Here is a 17,749-nt window from a genome sequence, read left to right on the forward strand (position 1 = left end):
TCTCTTTGCAGACCTTTTCATTACCAGGAGGAAGTAAGATTTGATTCGCAATTTGTATGTGTGTGTGTGTGTGTGTGTGTGTGTGTGTGTATTTGCCCTAAGTAGAATATCTAAGGCTTCTTTCAGGTTTTATTTGTCGATAATTGCAGGTTGCCCTACAGTAAGCACTGTATACACAGTAGCGGTATATCTTGCTGAGTTAGTATCTAGTTACCTGAATTTGTACAAATTAATTGATACTGTATTAATAACTCGCAACATTATTGCCACCTGTAACACAAATGCACTTTATGTTGCAAGGTGGAAAATCACTACTTCTTTTTTTCAAAAGAAATAACAGTTATTTCTTATTTTGTCACTACGGTACTTGATCACAAATTCAAACACTCACAAAATTGTATGACAATTCCCAATTTGCAAAATTCATTACTGTAAAGCAAGATATTTATGCAGCATGAAATTTTCACTAATCGTAGCCGACAGACTTTTTAGAAGCATGAAATTTTCGCTAATTGCTACTGGCATTCAATGCATATATAGAGTAGACAAGAACTTTCATGTGCATTTTACTTATTGCGAATCTTGGCTCTCACAAAACTCGTGAAATTAAACTGCATGCGAACATTTCTATTCTAGTTTTACAGTACTCCTAAAGATATATGGTGTACACACTGTGACAGGTGAACAAACTATTGACCTCCATTCAACCCCCAATGTATTGCACTGATGGAGATCTTTAACTCGTAATAGATTGACTCATCTCACAGAGCAGCACACTTCCCTCCAGCCAACTAACCAGACATTAAAGGTGGTATTCAATGATGTTTTCTAGTCTGAAAAATCTGAGCTAGTTTCTGATATTGTACAAACATGACACGATGCAAATGTCAGGGATAAATATACAGCGTAGGCCTACACGCTAACTGCTTCTGCAGTGTGAAAACCTGTGAGTGACTGGATTTACTACTAGTCTATTATGGTCAATATTTCCCATAGAGATTAGTTTTAGAATACTGAACATGCCATACATTTAGCAAGATTAATTTTTTTTTTGTCAATCAGGACTTCCCAACAATTTCATGGGTGGTTTATTTTGCAATCATAGAGTTAGAAAACAGATGGAGAAATGTATGCATGCATGTCACATTCAGGTTGGGGTTAAAGTTAATACTTTTATGTGTTTGTGAAATTTGGGAGTAGCACCTGACTCGTGAAAATAACAGACCCGCAAAATATATGGCAGTGAGTAAACCATGCATATATGTATCTAGGCCCTACAGTAAATGGTTCATCAGCTTGGTGATACATTTGTTCAACAGATCTCTTTTCAGTGAAAGCCTAATTCACACACATTGTGTATGCTGGAGAGTTTTGTTTGTTTATTTGTTTGTTTGTTTTTTACATGAATTTGAACATCATCACGAAGTCCAGACAGTAAAGTTTGAAAACTTCTGACATTGTGCCACCACAACGTAGTCAGTGCCTTTAACCACAGCATGCACGGAGTCATAGCTCCGCCACAGGTGCTGTACATGTAGGCCGCACGAGATCACTGCCAAGATGATGATGAATACTGAAGTACAATGGTACCAGAGCATGGGGATACTAGTGGTGTTCGATCCTTGGATCGGGAGGTGTGAGATATGTAATTTCCTCATGATAGTAGTCACCTGTATAACTGTGTAATCACCTGTGTCCCAGTGGCAGTGTCCCACTGATGAGAAATGAAGAATGTTGCAGGAAGGTGCCTCAATTCTAAGCCAGTTCATACCTCCTTGTCATAAATGCTTTTTGTACAATTTCGTGACAGTTATAAATCATAAACATTGCAAACTCCTAGCTTTTGAATGAGTTTGATATTATATCAAAATGCTTTGAAAGCTCAAACTGGTCTTCAAGTAACTTTTAGATTTCTTTACAGTACAGTGTCATGTGAAACAATGCAATTCACGCTTGTTAAACAATGTCCTTTCTTTTTCAAAATGTTAAGGTGGCATAAGATGAGCTGGTGTATCACTTTTTGCAGGGGCTTCCTGAAATGTCATGGGTTCATAGCACATGCCAATGCCATGTCAGTCTCAGCAGAATCAGATGAAAACCAAATGTACATCAATAGAAAACATTGTGTAACAATGCACTTGCTTGCTGCATATCAAATTCATCGAACCTGGTATCACCATAAGCAAGTAGTTTCAGTGGCATATTGAGGGTATGGATGCAAGATGTCAGTTGTAAAGTCATTCTGAAACAAGCATTTGGATGTCTCTTTTTCAATTAATTCTAGACCCCTATTCATATATAATCATTCATTGTTAAATATCATTACATTAATAATTTAGACCATTTTATTGTTCATGCCATCACACTGAGTGTGGCAATTTCATTCAAGACTTTTTTTTTTCAGGGGACAGGCTGGAATTTGGACACATGATCCATTTTGATAATCTGTGATGGGGTGGGGGACATTTTCCTGGCCTAAGAGAGTAGAAAAAGTAAAAACTCTCTTTGCACCAAAGGCAAGGTGAGTCAAAAGCGATTCTGTTTTTTGCCCCAATCAAAGCCACGTCGAGTGTGATTTATGGTTGAGGAACAAGGAAGGCTTAGCCCAGTCACCTCAAACTAAATCTTAATCCTATTTCAAAGAGGCCGGCAGTCCGGAACACTGACCTGGGAATTAAAGGTCATGATCACCAAAACTCCGCCAATCTCTCTCGCTGTTGCCTCAGATTTGCCCATTCCTGACACGCTGCAAATCATACAGTCCAAGCTTACATTTATCCACAAGAGTTTTTTTTTTTTTTTAGTTTCTCTTATTGCTATTTAAATAATGAAACATAAATATCTTGCATTTGGCAACAAAAGAGGTGAAGTGAATGCGAAGAATCGTTGATGACAGGACATGCTATTTTCTGCTAATTACGATTCACGTATATCCTAGTTCTTCTCTGAGCGGTGTCTGGTAGTCTTCATACAAGGTGAATACAAGTTTGCAGATCACGTGTCCAGATACTCCTTTAGTGATAGAAACCATTTGTTCTATACAGGTAGGGCCTACAGTGTACTCATAGTAATAATTTATGATATAATATACATGTATAATATATAAAAATAAAATTGTGTAAAATACAGATCTAAATAAAACATGATACAAGTCAAAAATACCTTGTTAATTCTCTCACAGAGAAGCATGAACACATAACAAAAATTATTAGTAGAGAAACAACTGAAATATGACCAAATGATTGATATTTGATGGACATTTACTTTGCATTTGAACTGTGACAGATTAAAGAAGATAGGGAAATGGAGTCTCTTTTGACTCACATTTCATTTGCAGTGAATGCTTACTGATTTTTGAAGCATCTATTCTCACATCTCAAATGTTTCAAAGGCAGAACTGATTTCATTTCAGTCGATTACTGTAGGTCACAAAGCTGACACGAAGATGAGAATAGGTATGAGAAAACAAAGATAGATTGAGACCGTAAGGCCTCTGCTACATGATTGCTATGTGTATACATGTACTTTCTCTGTACATGGCCATTAACCCTTTATCATCACAAAAGGAAATACAAACTGTACTAGTGACAATTCATATTTGAGGCAGTGATCCTCAGAGAGTTAAGGAATTTTCCAACCAGGTCGCTGAACACTCTGGTGGTATATTAACTCTTTACGTGCCACGTTCGCACGTCCGACTCAGTCGACGGCGTGCCAACTTCGCATATTCTGCTCAAACCCACAATCCCGCCCAAACTGATCAATAAATCGCCAAATGCCGCAGTACAATGACAGCTTTTCTCGCACTTCCTTTTGTCTCACATAGCTTGCATTTTATATGGTGATTGACTATCAAGCGGTGTTCCCTAACAGATTTGCGTGTAAATTCTAAGTTTCTGTCACTGTTTTCCGTGCAAAAATCATGCCTTTAGAGTAATGTAGCTACTGGTCATTGCAAAGAAAACCAATCATCGATTTGTATACAATTTACATCAAATCATAGCTTGACATTTTCTCTACAATTTTACTCGCTGCACGTCCAGCTTAACAGAAATCTGTAGACGTTACATAGACTTGAAAAGCAGAAGGTTTTCTCAAAGCATGACTACCAATGCTACGTTGGTGTCTCAGAATAATGTGGCACACAGGGGGTTTCCACCATGGCACATAAAGAGTTAAAGGGACACTCTGGTGGTATATTAAAGGGATGGTATTGTATTGGTTGAGATTGGACTTCAGGTTTCCAACCTTTTTGTGAGAAATAATGAAAAACCTCTTTATAAGATATGAAAGAGCATACAATTCTAGGAGGAATTCAAAGTTTATTGCATGAACATTGGTTTTGAAATGGCTGAGATATCCAAAACCAAAGAGGTCCTAATAAAAAGTGGGACTCACCTTTTATTAGGGCCACTTTGTTTGTTGTACTTTTGTTTTTGATATCTCACACATTTCAAAACCAATTTTCATCAAATAAACTTTGAATTTCTCTTACAATTGTATGCTCTTTCATATTTCATAAGTGGTTTCTAATCATCTCACAAAATGTTTAAGTCTGAATCCCACATCTCAACAGAAACTATACCATCCCTTTAAAGTAGAGATGCCTCATGATGGTTCATTCACATTTGATTCCAGAATGCCGACAGAATGTGTGAGCAAAAATTAGGCAAGCTTTTGCAACATTTTGGTCATACCGATCCATAATGTACAAGTACAGAGAATCACAATTTCAATCTCCCCATTGCACATTAAGTCTCCACTATGATCCATTTATGAGATCAGGATTCTTATCCCTCTAGAAGAAGAGTCAGCACCGAAGAAGAGTCAGCACCATAAAATGGAGCTTATCATCTGATGAACACATGGTCTTCATTCAATTTTCACGAGCTTGCATCTAATCAGGACTAGAATCATATGCCTCAAGCACACACCACTTTCCCTGCCCTGAGGTAACACAATATGAAACAGCTATGAAAATAGATAGATTCTGGAAAAGAAGAAAATGAAGAAGAAGAAGGAAGAAAAAAGAGAGGGAGAAAAAAAACAAACCGGGAAGTTGAAAGATATTTTCAGTCAGCACACGGGCGTGAGTCACTTCCCGAAATGATGTCTGGATAGTTTGAAAAAATTAGATTGCAAAGAAAAACAAGAGAGAGAGAGACAATGCACTCTAGGACCGGTTTATTTCCTCTCGTCACGGATGGCTGATGAGCACATTGTGCGGCCGTCACGATTCCATCTATTCATGCCATTGTCTGACTCGGACCGAGGAGACGTTTTATTACATATTTTCTGACAGTGTCTGGTTTTGACTATGAAGGATGGATTGACATGTAACTTTAAGTATGTGCAGAGAGAAAAATGAGAGAGAGAGAGTGAGGGAAAGAAAGGAGAGAGAGAGAAGGGAGGAAAGAAAGAATAAAGAGTAAAAGAAAAGGGAGTGCTGGGAAGAGAGGCCACTCAACTATGACTCAGCAGAATCATCCAGGGTTTTCTTGTCGTCCAATCACAATTTCAAAGATTGGTGATAATGATTATTGGTGACCTGGGACTGGTACACACATGCATACATAACCAAGTAGGAGATGTAATGACCTGGGATATTGCCAGAACCGTGTGCACACCGAGATAGCCTCTTCAAATGGTAATAATGACCACGAATGAAATATGTCCGTGAAAAATTACATTTTAATCTTAGGCAACAGAATGATGATCTCTAGCCTTCAGAGAGCACAATGAATCACTTCAGATTTTTGATAAGAGGCATTGACTTGGTACATCTCGAGTAATGCAAATGTTTTTAGATATCATGCAAAAATCTGAAGCAGATTACATTCAACAGCACGCAGATTAATACTTTACTGTAGGAGGATGTCATTAACAGTGATGCAAGCTGTCGTTCTTGTACACATTTTGTGTACTTCAGGACTTGGTACTTACACAAAATTTTTGCTTTCTACACCAAGAAGTCATTGAATGTGGATGTGGATGTGATTGAGTGGATGTCATTGTCAACTCGATATACAGACAATTACTCAGAAACTTTCTGTATGTTAGCATTGTTAAAGACGAATGAAATGATCAAAAAACAAATCAAAACTTCAGTGTCATTTGCACATATTAATGGTAGCTATTGTTGGTAGCATACTTATTCAATTTGATAGCATTGTTGATAGCAATAAAGAACTAATTTTCATATATGTATTATCATGCTTGAACTCTCTGTGAAAAACCTGAACCTTAAACTTTTCACAAAACCTAGATATTTATGCATGACGCACATCATTTTCCTACCTGGAAACTATGGGGTGCTCCAATACTCTCAGCATCTTCAAAAGTTTGAAAAGTGAGGGAAATCAAAATAGCGTGTACCGGTAAACCATTTGCATGTGCTCTACCGCGAACATCATGAAGATGTTCATGTCAGGACTATTCTTCTTCTTCTAAGACTGGGAAAAATGGAAATTTTGTGCTTCGCTTTTAAACTTCCAAACTACCATGGCCCATCAGCTCAGCTGTAGGCAGTAACATTGGAGAGGTTAGCGCAAATTCCAATACTTTTACACTTTGTGCTCATGCATTTATTGATGCATTGTGCATACGGAGTAATAACAAATCAATGGATAATACTATAGACCCCGCGTTCACATTGTCCCCCGCGCCGCGGGGACAGCCTCAAGAGATCTTATCTTTTTTACGACTGACCGTTCACATTGGTATCACATCTGTCCCCGAGCTGTGGGGGCAATTGGGGCTTGGGGCGAGCTCTGCCAGGCACAGCGCATGCGCACATTTGATGACCACAGCTGGACGCTATCAATTTCGCCCCAAGGTCACTCTCCCCTCCAAATCTTGTCCCCGTACCCGACTTGATTCGCGGGGACGAGGGGACAAGTCCCAGCGAGCGTTCACATTATGGTTTTGGAGGAGAAAGTCCCACAGCTCGGGACTTTCCCCGCGGCGCGGGGGACAATGTGAACGCAGGGAAGGTCAGTCTAGATTCCAGACCACTGCATTTTCTCCCAGAACTTGACAATTATGGAATGCCAAACCTTCCATCTTTGTGGCCCAATGCAGTCAAGCAAGTTTGCTTTCATTGTCATGAATCAGGTGAAGAGTTTGTTTTTTTTTTTTTCTTTTCTTGTCTGAAAGCAAGACCAAAGGATTGGACTATTATGGTAGATATGATTGACTCCAAGGAACAGGTGTTCTGTGTAAAAACTACATCACACCACCCTCACAAAGTGTTAGAAATCAATAATGCCCTGTTCACATTGTTTTTAATAGATGATATAGCTGTACATGTCAGACCCAAAAGATGGAACAATGGAGTGATATAGTACAACTTTCTGACATCAGCAGATTATGTACATCATTTTGTCATTCTATGTGGCTAGCCTGCACAGTTAAGTGGCACCCCTCAATACGATGATGACACAAACCAATTAGTCTGATGTTAGATATTTCCTGCAGTCAGATTTTTTTTCCCACTCCTCTTCCTCTTCCATAGCAGATGGTGCCCTTCATCAATTGTCCTTGTATGTACACAAGTGTGGGCAGATGCTTGTATTGAGTTATATTTTTACATCTAATTTGGGCCAATGCAGATCAATATTTTGCATGCCTGCAGAGTCATGGAATGAAATGTGAAATATACATTGTACAAGTCTCTTTCACCATGGTCTAGGGGTCACTGTCTATGCTGAATTTTCCCCAAGAATATGAGCTTTATTTGCTGAACATCTTTTGTTCAACATCTTTCAGCCATGCCATTTCTGTCCATCAGTTTCCAGAAAAAGAAATAAAATGCATTGACACATCTGGTAATTCTGTTACTACAGATTTGTTGATTTTTTTTTAAACTACAGACATGTCGAAATCTCAAAAGTAAGACAGAAAACCAGCCCAAATTTGAGATAAAATGGTGCATGCACTTTGTCAGAGCAGAGATGGTACTGTTTGAACATGTTTCAATCTTCACAACTTTTATTCAGTGTGCATAATGAATCTAAAGTTCTACTAATTCTTTACAAGAAATGACAATTTTCATATTGTCAGACACAAGCCTTCGCATGATCTTTGATAGTGTTTGAGTGGGGGGGGGGGGGGGGGAGGGGCACGTGTACGGGGCGGCAAAAAAAAAAAGAACAAAAACAAAACTAGAGTAAATGGACCAGTTGTTGCACGATACACTGCACATGAATATGAACTGAATCATGTGATTTGTGTGCTAAATGAGGGTTTTATCTGAAGACATGAGTAAGTGCATATGAGTCCACATTTTCAGAGACCTGTTCCTATAGGGCCTACCCCTCATGAATATGTCTAGCAGTATAATTTTTGTGTGGGTTTTCAGAATGGGAAAAAAAAATCTGAAAATCACAAATGGTGTACATGTATAAATGCAACTAATGATCCCTACAGGCCTTACATCCATGAGGACTGACTAGGGAGTGTCTGTTTTCTGTCAAATTCCCCTTTTCCTGTATTCTTTCCATCATCAACAAATATGTGATGTGATTCTCAGAAAAAAAAAATAAAGGGCCTCCCCTTTTATCCTCGCAAATCAGGTAGTATGTCTTATGTAATCTCCTAAGATTGACGTCAACGGATCGCACAAAGCTTGCAACAAGATCAGGTGAATCTTTTTTCATTGCAGAAGGAGTGCAAAGCGGTTAGAGTGTCTGAAAGATCATAGGAAGTTGGCTGTTAGGCATTCACCCACAGTGGCTGTACAGAATTTAGTTTGTTTTGTTTTTTCTCGTGAACAGCAAAATCCCAGACACATACCTGTACAGCATGTACATGTACTTTACCAAGTGAGCGTGTTATGAAATTCTGCCATCGCTCATAAACAGGCTTCTTGATATTTCCTTTCAAGCTCGATGGAATCCCATTTTCTTTGCTCATTTTTCCACTAATAAAAGACAATATGTGTTACAAAGTACATGTACCTTGTCCCAAGCATTTTATGCCACATCCATTGAGAAAAGGAGTTCAGACTTTCATATTTATTGGTCACTTTGCCATTATGTAATGCATGGGATATGTTTGATGTATGTGTGTGCATGCGTCTTTGTTATTTGGTATGAACACATTTTCGCACAACTGAGCTGTATGACATAAATTTGACATTCAGTTTTCAAATGCACATTTTATGTCGTACCAGCCAGTTAATGTTGATTGAGTCACTATAAAGCAAGGCATGCTGTAAATTTGTAAGTAACTCAATAGCAAATATGATAGCACAATCAGAAGCCACAAATATGCTTCTTCCAGAGTGAGGTAAATAAATTCCTATGACAAAGCACCACAAAATACCACAAGACTTTCAAAATATCACGAAACTTTCAAGTAATTAATACCAACTCTCAGGCAATTCGTAACTACATAGCCTATCCCCTCCCCTCCTCTTCTTTCCATCTGTAATTGGGAACCCGACTACACAGTGTAAACGAACATCACTCAATTACAATTCAAACAGATCAAAATCTTCTCTGCTAATTCTTCTCGACTAGGATATGCACACACGAATGCATATGCACACAAACACACACATACACATACACACAAAGTCAACCCTCCCCCCCCCCCCCCCCATTTCATTCTTGAAGTACCGGTATCCATATCTAACTTCCACCAGGGAGATGAGGTCTTTTTCTTTCCCACCTCCCTGCTCCTGCAGTGAAACCTGTGGAAGACAAAGATATCGCCCAAAAGTTTGTGTCTGAAATTTGGCTTTTGAGCACCAAAGAGAGGGAGAGGAAAGAAAAAATCAATGTTTACACAATGCATACAATTGATTCCATTCACGCTGCACTTTAGGTCTGACAAATCAGCCTGAGAATGGGGTCCAATTATGCCAGTATTCACGGTCATTCAGCCATGGGATGGAAGACCTAGGCCTCTGGATGACCCCTCCATTTGCCCATTTGGATCTTTTTAGACAGAAGTGAGGAATGACTGAGGACCGACAGAACAGGTTGCGGAAAGATGGACATTTGGAAGACACACACATATTATAGTCTTGTAGTGGCTTAATTGTGTAGTGTAGAGAAAGTCTTGTTGTCATTATTTGACCTGTAGGGGTAGGAGCTTCAGGGATAAACGTCCACTAGGCTCTCTTTATTTATCCCTGAAGTACACTCAACCTTCAAATGTCAACACATCTCAACTGATCAACTAGGTTCTGTGATGTTGCCAGCAAGCTTTTAGTCATGAATACGAGTTGAGACCACACAGTTGACTCTACCTGACAGGTGTCAATTCTGCTTTTTACTTTTTCAAATGCCACACTAAGGGCATTTACATTGCCACCAAAAACAGAACAAAAAAACGAAACAAATTTTTTAAGCACATTACAGTTTTTCATTGGGATGTTGCTAGACAACAGGTATATGTGAGTGTAAAAGCAGAATCAAAAAACCCTCTCCAGGAATTTTGTATTTTGTTTTTTTAAATGCTTTCCTGAATAAAGATTTTTTAAAAAGAAATAAGATGAAATTCTTACCTGCCATTGCTTGGATGGCACCACAGACTGTGAACAAACTCTTCTTGCACAAACTCTGGAAGCACAGACTGAACACGGAGAGCAGCGCCACCACAACCAACACAAAGAATCCAGCTCCGTAGAAGACGGCTAATGCCCTCCAGAACCCGCTAGGTATATCCATGAAAGAATTGATGTAGGACGTGCATTCGACTGGGTTAAGGACCGGTTCGCTCGCATCAGGCTCTGCCGCACGGAAGATTTGCGAACACCTGACGAAGATGCCCAAGGTTGGCGTGTATGTATCCGAGGGCTCGAGTACATCCACAGGCAGAGTGGAATTGTCCGTACTGTACAGGTTGCTGCTGCCCAATAACATCTCTTCCTCTCCTAGCAACCAGTACGATGTCATCAGCGCGACAAGGTGACCCAGAACGATGGCAATGCTCAGGAGGGTCCAGAAGAGAGAACGGATGGTTATGATGACGTAGCACATTTTGACTTCTCACCTGGGATAGCTCCTCTTCAATGTAGAACTACAGCTGACTGAGTTGTCAGTTTAACTTTATTTTTTTTTAAGAGCAATACACTTGGTCTTCTTTCTTCCGCTGGTCTCTTCCTAAAGCAAAACAAGATGATAGAAAAGACTGTGAGTCAATGACAAAGACAGTCATCAGAGATGTAGCACATTTAGAGAATGAACACAGACTCCCGTAAGTATTCAATGTGGTGATGTAACGAAGCATTTTCCTGTAGTGTCCCCTTATTTTCATTAAAGATGAGTGAATATGGTAGCCTTTAATGTCATAGTTCATATATTTAGCTTGTACTTCACAACCACATAGTGAATCAGGAATAAAGTTGCCATCCTTTGATAAATCATGTCTTTTACAAGTTTAGGAGTTGCATCTTTAAGATTCCTCCAGGATCTTACAAAGATAGCATTTGCTGCCTGAAAAGTACAGACAGAGTATTTTAGCTCAACCTACAAACTTCAGTTTTGCAGAATGAAATAATTCTTTGATGCTCCCTGAGGATATTATTTTTTCCTTTATATCAATTTTCTTTTTTTTTTCTCCTTTCAAGTTTGCCTTAAGATGCAAAGGGTAGGTTTGCTGTTGCTCTACTGATAATCTGCACGTTGCACTTGTCTATCAAATTTATAAGCTTTCCTTTCAAACCATGTTGAGCCCACTTCGTGTTAAGATCCAAAAAGACTTTTAGAAGACAAGGGCCTTCAGAGAAAAATGCATCATTGTACAAGTGTAGTTTTAAAAAGGGTAGAAAAGGCCTTTAAATGTACATAGAGAATTAACTGTCTGTTGCATCAGAACAAAACTATATGCAGCCTCCTTTTCTCTTAATCCTCAGAATATTATGTGTGTATAGTACAAAAGTCATTTGAACAAAAACGACAAGGATCAGTAAGATTAATCCTTTTTTTAATGTAGTAAGATTAGTGAGTGTTGCAACTGATTATAAATGGTTCCACTCCATGGGTACGACGAAGTAGTCAAGCAGAATACAATGCTCATTCAGCAGTATAGTGGCATCTTCTTTCTTTATTCTTTTTAAGTATTCTGTGATTAGTCAAAGTTTTTCATGTGGCTTGACTCTTTCAAGCAACTGATTCCACAGGAGTACATTTATAAGAATAGGAATCACAGCTGGCAATAAGAAACCTCTGGACGTAATGGAGCCCAGATTATTAGAGAACAAATCCTGTTTGCTGACTGTGAAGGTTTCTTTGGGATTAAGCCCTTGTGAGGTGCCAGGTGAAGACTTTCAAACTTTCATAGCTAAAGGGCAAGACTATCATGTCTACTAGCTGGCCAAATGATTCTTCCTCTGAGATTTCAAGTTATTCAATCAAAAAACAACAACAATGTGATGTATGAACTTTCCGTTCACACTGCAACAAAAAGATCACAGGTATTTGCTTCCATATTATATTTGTTATGATGTGAATGTATAAAATATGCACAATACCCAGTGGCTCAGGCAGGTACACATGGCTGTATGTTACAACTTGTATATGTGTGTGGCCCCATGAAGAATCTAAACATTGGGTGGGAGTTCATGTAAAGAATAGTGGTTTGCCTGTTCCAGAGTTGTGTGAATCCTCACCGCAAAATACGATTTATAACAAATTTGGGAAAACTGCACTCCAGGTAGAGCTCTGCAAATTTGCAGGCACAGTTTTGAGTGGCTTTATGGCAGTTGCCTTGCACTTTTCACGAAAATATTGTGCTTTTTTAGATCTCGCAGTTGTCAATGACAGACGATATTGCAGTGCGTCACTGGTACCTTCCAGCTTATACCGAGTTAGCCCTGTCTTAATCAACCTATCAATACCTTTTAATCTACAAATTGGCCCAAGACTGACTGTTGGAAGGTTGGGTACCACCAGGGAGGTGGAAGAGTACCGGGTACACGGTACTGCTCCTAACATTTTCTCATCAAACCTAATACTGAATCTAAACTAACCCTAGGTGGATAAAAGAATGTCAGTCGTGAGTGTAGGGTTGGTGAAGTTAACATATATCCTTGAACAAATTATATTGTTATTTGGTCTTCCCACACTTTGCACTTGGATGTAAAATTTACTTATTTCCGCATGACTGCACTTTCCTTCCCATGAATTTGTATCCATTCTCAAATTGGATCATGAGAAAGGAATTGAAGGTGTTGCTGATTATAATTTCTTTTGCAGATTTCATGGTGTAGGAAATTTAATACATGACTACAAAAAAGCTGGTAGATTGTAATACTGCACCAATGATTCCGTAGACAATAAAATATTTGCCGGGACAGGTTGCTGGTACCCTCTTCCCACACAACACTCCTCACACAGTTAGTCATTGATACCCTAGTACCTGTTAGTTTGGCACACCTGAACTATTATAATCTGTGGATCCAATTAGAAAGGTCTGTTGGTTGCAAGTAACTTGTCATCTATCTGACAAACAGGGCAATTATGCTGGGACATTAGAAAAGAAATAGGTAGGTTATTGTGAATGTTCAGTGAGCCTCCGTACTGCTTCAGTAATCACACAGTCCTCTGAGTAAAAAGACACAAAGGATAGGAAGTTCACTGCACTAGCTGTGAGTTAGGTGATTTCCAAAATGTCCCTTTGTCTCTCGATATTTCAGTCATGACCGCTTTCAGAATTGAGTTGATAAAAGATCCTTGATTATAATGGACAATAAAAACTGTAAGTCTTATACATACATTCTACATTTTATAAGGCAAATATCATTTAGCAGAGGAACACTACAAAGTTATGGTAGGAATAAAAATTTAGGTGCCCTTCGTGTAATCTTTGATAGATGCAAGCAATGCATGTCGTTCAGGCTACATACTCTTGGCTCATGTGCCAATTTTTTTGCTACGTGTGATTGCCCATGTATGAACTTAACATCCGGGCACTGTAATGATGGCAAACAATTCACAGCCTTGCACAGAAAATCTTCTGGATTTGACTCAGTGATTAGTAATTGCATGCTTTGCGGCTTGAAAGCTTCAGCATTAATTGTTGCATGGGATTCAGTATATGTGGGAGGTAATCAAACCAGGTCTTGCTCCAAGTGTAGGCAATCATGTGATTATAAAATCTAATTTGCTGTGTAAACAGTGGCTGATCCCAGACCAGAAAGGACTACCCAGAATGGTGCCATCGATTAGACAAATAATGTAACCATAGAGTCTATAAAGGAAGTACCACATCTCGTTCTCATCAGCTACACACCACATGTACTTGGACTCAGCACAAGAAGCAACAAAGACACACTTGCCATGTTGTTTTTAAACAAAAGAAAAACAAACCCTAACAGCTTCATCCTCTTCTGTGCAAATAAAAAAAGGAGTTCAAATTTGTAAAATTCACAACATGAGATACATTATGTAACAGATATTATGCAGGGCTGCACACTAGCCCATTTTTTTTTTCTACTGGTCTGACCTGTCTGTTGGACCAGACTCCCCAGTTTTTCCATCTTTTACACCATTCCTAAAAAAGTTACGGATCAGACAGTGATTTTTACTGGTCGGGGAGTGTTGGACCAGTGCCAGTGTGCAGTGTTGTATTATGTGAGAAACTGCAATGGGAATGGTTTACAGATCTAATACTGAAATACTTCGGGAGTTTCTAAACGAAATGTACAAGTGTAGTCAATGATGAAAGGCGTATTGGCTCACTCTTTCTCTTCATTCCTGCCATGTATTGAAATGACATATGTGTACAAGTATCAATATCACTATTACACTAATGGAATTAAGAGTAGAAATCATCAATCATAACATCACTTCAGACAGATCAAAGAACCCTGCATGAACTTACGACACCCAAGGACTCCCAAATGAACAAATGACTAATGACATCCACCGGATGAAGATCATTGAGTCAAAACATGCCTTACATTTTGTTTCTTTTGTTTCCTTTTGTTTTTTGGTCACATCATACTTTATTGTACATGAAAAAACTGTATGGCAAGCAGGTCATCACACCTTCATCAGAAACCAGCAAAGTCAAAACAAACTCTGCTATGCAAAGCTACATGTGACTGGATACAAGGCTCCTGTTAGGCTGTTGGTTTAGTTACGATGTCAACTGAATCTGGATGAATCTCAACATCCGCGCATGCTGTAAATGATAGTGCATTTCTTTGACATCCATTATCTATCAGTACATGCACAAGCAGGGCTTGACATCAGCAACTGCCCACTTGCCGGGGCAAGTAAAATTGTATTTCAGGTTTAAAATTGCCAAGCTACTCACACATGACTATGAATGATATAAAAATCAGAAGCTACATTAGCCCCGGAGACCGCGCCGCTATGATGCGGCGGGGTCCTAGCGGCTACCTCGTAGTTTCGCTAAAGTGAGAATCATGAACAACTCCCTATTGCCACATACGGCGACTTCACAAATAAATCATGGGTAAATTGCCTTGGTTCTTTTTTTATCATAAACACAGTGACAATAAAAAAGTGAAATATACATTACCCCATTGCCTTGGTTGGTTCTTTTCACCAATTTATCTGGAAACTGCAAAATTTTCCACATTTTTTAGGAGTTAGCGGCCTGCCCTAGTGGGAGAGCCGTGCTACCATTTTGAACGTGTATATCCATTAGTAAGCATCTACGCATGAATTTAATTTTTGAATTTATTTGGCATTTGTCATTCCTCAAGGAATATTTACACAATTTACGCATGTAGCGAGTAATACATAGCCTTTTGTCAAGGCCCTCTCGCTGTATGGTGTAGAGAGCCCAGCCGAGTAAGGTAGTCGACTCGCTTCGCTCGTCCCTTCGCTCGTCCGTTACAGCGAGAGGGCCTTGACAAAAGGCTAGCATGCAATGTTAGTGAGCATCGGTGAGCTGAAGATAATTAGCCTTATAAGACAACATTTTCTGCATCATAAGTAACGAAATGCATCAAACAGTCACCGATTTGATTCATTTAGGTTTAATCGACCCATAAAGTATTCCTAGTAGTTTTTGTTGAAAAATTAAGGAAATATAGCGCCGGAACGGCACTCGTTTTGTACAACATTAAGATCTGAATGCGAAAACGGCGCAGCCCCAACACGCGGCGCTGCACGTTGGGGCTGGTCGCAGTTAAAGCTACATGTGACTGGATACAAGGCTCCTGTTAGGCTGTTATAATGTCAACTGAATCTGGATGAATCTCAACATTGGCGCATGCTGTACATTGTAAATGATAGTACATTTCTTTGACATCCATTACCTATCAGTACATCAGCACATGCACAAGCAGGGCTTCACATGACTATGAATGATATAAAAATCAGAAGCTCCTCACTCCTCAGATAATAATAGTAATACATCGACATTACTTTCATGTGTAAAGTCTATAAAAAATAAACTACCTGTCTCTCCATCTTTCTATCTCTCTCTCTCTTTGTCCATCCCCTATCTCACCATTCTACCCATCCATTCATCCAACCTCCATACTCGTGCAGATTATCCTCCAAAACACACCATGAACTTGAAGGGGCTAATACCAGGGCAGCCGGCAGGGAGGTGGAAGAGAGGGCGACACCTTGTCCATGGAGTATAAACTGAGTAAGAGAGCATAAAAACTAAAGCCATAAAGGTCCAAACTGGAGTCTGGAGAGTTAGCTGATTCACCTACCGTGTCAGCGATTTTTCTAGTTAATAATAAAAAATAAAACAAAAACAAAAACAAAAACAAAACTCACCAAGGCATCAATATCCTCACTCATTGATGAGTTGAAATCTCCGAATTACCACGTCGCCTCCGAATTACCACGTCGCCTCCTCTTGCAACTTCAACGAGATGACACCAGAATAGGCCCACACGTGACATGCACAATATCTTTGACTTTAGTTTGTAAACAGCAGTCTGAAATGCCGCCTTACAAAAACAATAGACCTACTTATGGAGCGGTGCACACGATAGCCTTGTGATGAATCGTAAAGTGACAAATAATCAATCAATACACCTCCGGGATTTATGTTTACCAGTATCTTTCCCTCAGCAAAGGTTTGGTTGAATAGCGAAAGTATTCAAAGCTTTATCCTCCCTCGTTCAGGCCAGAGCGGTGCGACTGCCAGACAGGCAAGCGCTAATTGCGAGATAAGTCCCGGGACGCTGGCCCACTAGACCACAGCATGAACTCGAATGTTTCCTAAAGAGAACTTCACCCGTTGTTTTATCAATGTCCATCAAAGTACAAAGTTCCTTAGTAAACACGCCCCCTTATCTAGGCCGCATTTCAGAACGAGGACCAGCCGCAGCAGGTGCGTGTTTGCTTGTGTGTGTGTGTGTGTATAATGTGTGTATGTGGTGATTCCCTTATGCTGATAAAAGCTGAGAGAAGGAAGTTACTGGCGCTTGTGATGGGCCGTTCTATTTTTAAGTAGGGGGAGTACCTTTACTACTAAATGATGAAATAAAAAAAGTAAGATTGGTTGTACCAATTATACAGTGTTACAGACACTTTTTATCATATTTAGATGGGTTTGATGAGATTAAGTGATAAAATGTGACATTTGTGCTCACCTCTGCTCACCTTTACTCCGCAGAATTACCTTCCATAAGTTAAGCGTGGATCAATCCAATTCGTGGAAGTGTTCACGGTATGCTACCCTGTGAACATTATGAATGAACCAAACGTGAGTGGGGATCGGAACGACACGCTGCAGAAAAATCGATATTTATAATGTCTCTGCACTTTAGGCTTGTTAGTTCTTTGTGTTGATGTAGTTT

At 39.4% G+C, this 17,749-nt stretch overlaps 1 protein-coding gene across 1 annotated transcript in view; it reads right to left on the reverse strand.

The window, feature by feature from the left end:
• LOC139730956 (LHFPL tetraspan subfamily member 2a protein-like) overlaps nt 1-17,162 on the reverse strand; it is a 50,456-nt gene extending 33,294 nt beyond the window's left edge. The window contains exons 1-2 of the mRNA XM_071641837.1: nt 16,719-17,162; nt 10,514-11,111 (exon numbers count right to left, since the gene is read on the reverse strand). Of these exons, the coding sequence (XP_071497938.1) occupies nt 10,514-10,988 (475 nt within the window). The 5' untranslated portion in view covers nt 10,989-11,111; nt 16,719-17,162. The remainder of the gene's footprint in view (nt 1-10,513; nt 11,112-16,718) is intronic.
• Nucleotides 17,163-17,749: the final 587 nt, after the last annotated feature.

The sequence above is a fragment of the Diadema antillarum genome, unplaced genomic scaffold (genome assembly GCF_040938485.1).
Source record: "Diadema antillarum isolate AM-2024a unplaced genomic scaffold, OU_Dant_1.0 seq00000345_RagTag, whole genome shotgun sequence".
In the NCBI taxonomy this organism is placed as follows: domain Eukaryota; kingdom Metazoa; phylum Echinodermata; class Echinoidea; order Diadematoida; family Diadematidae; genus Diadema; species Diadema antillarum.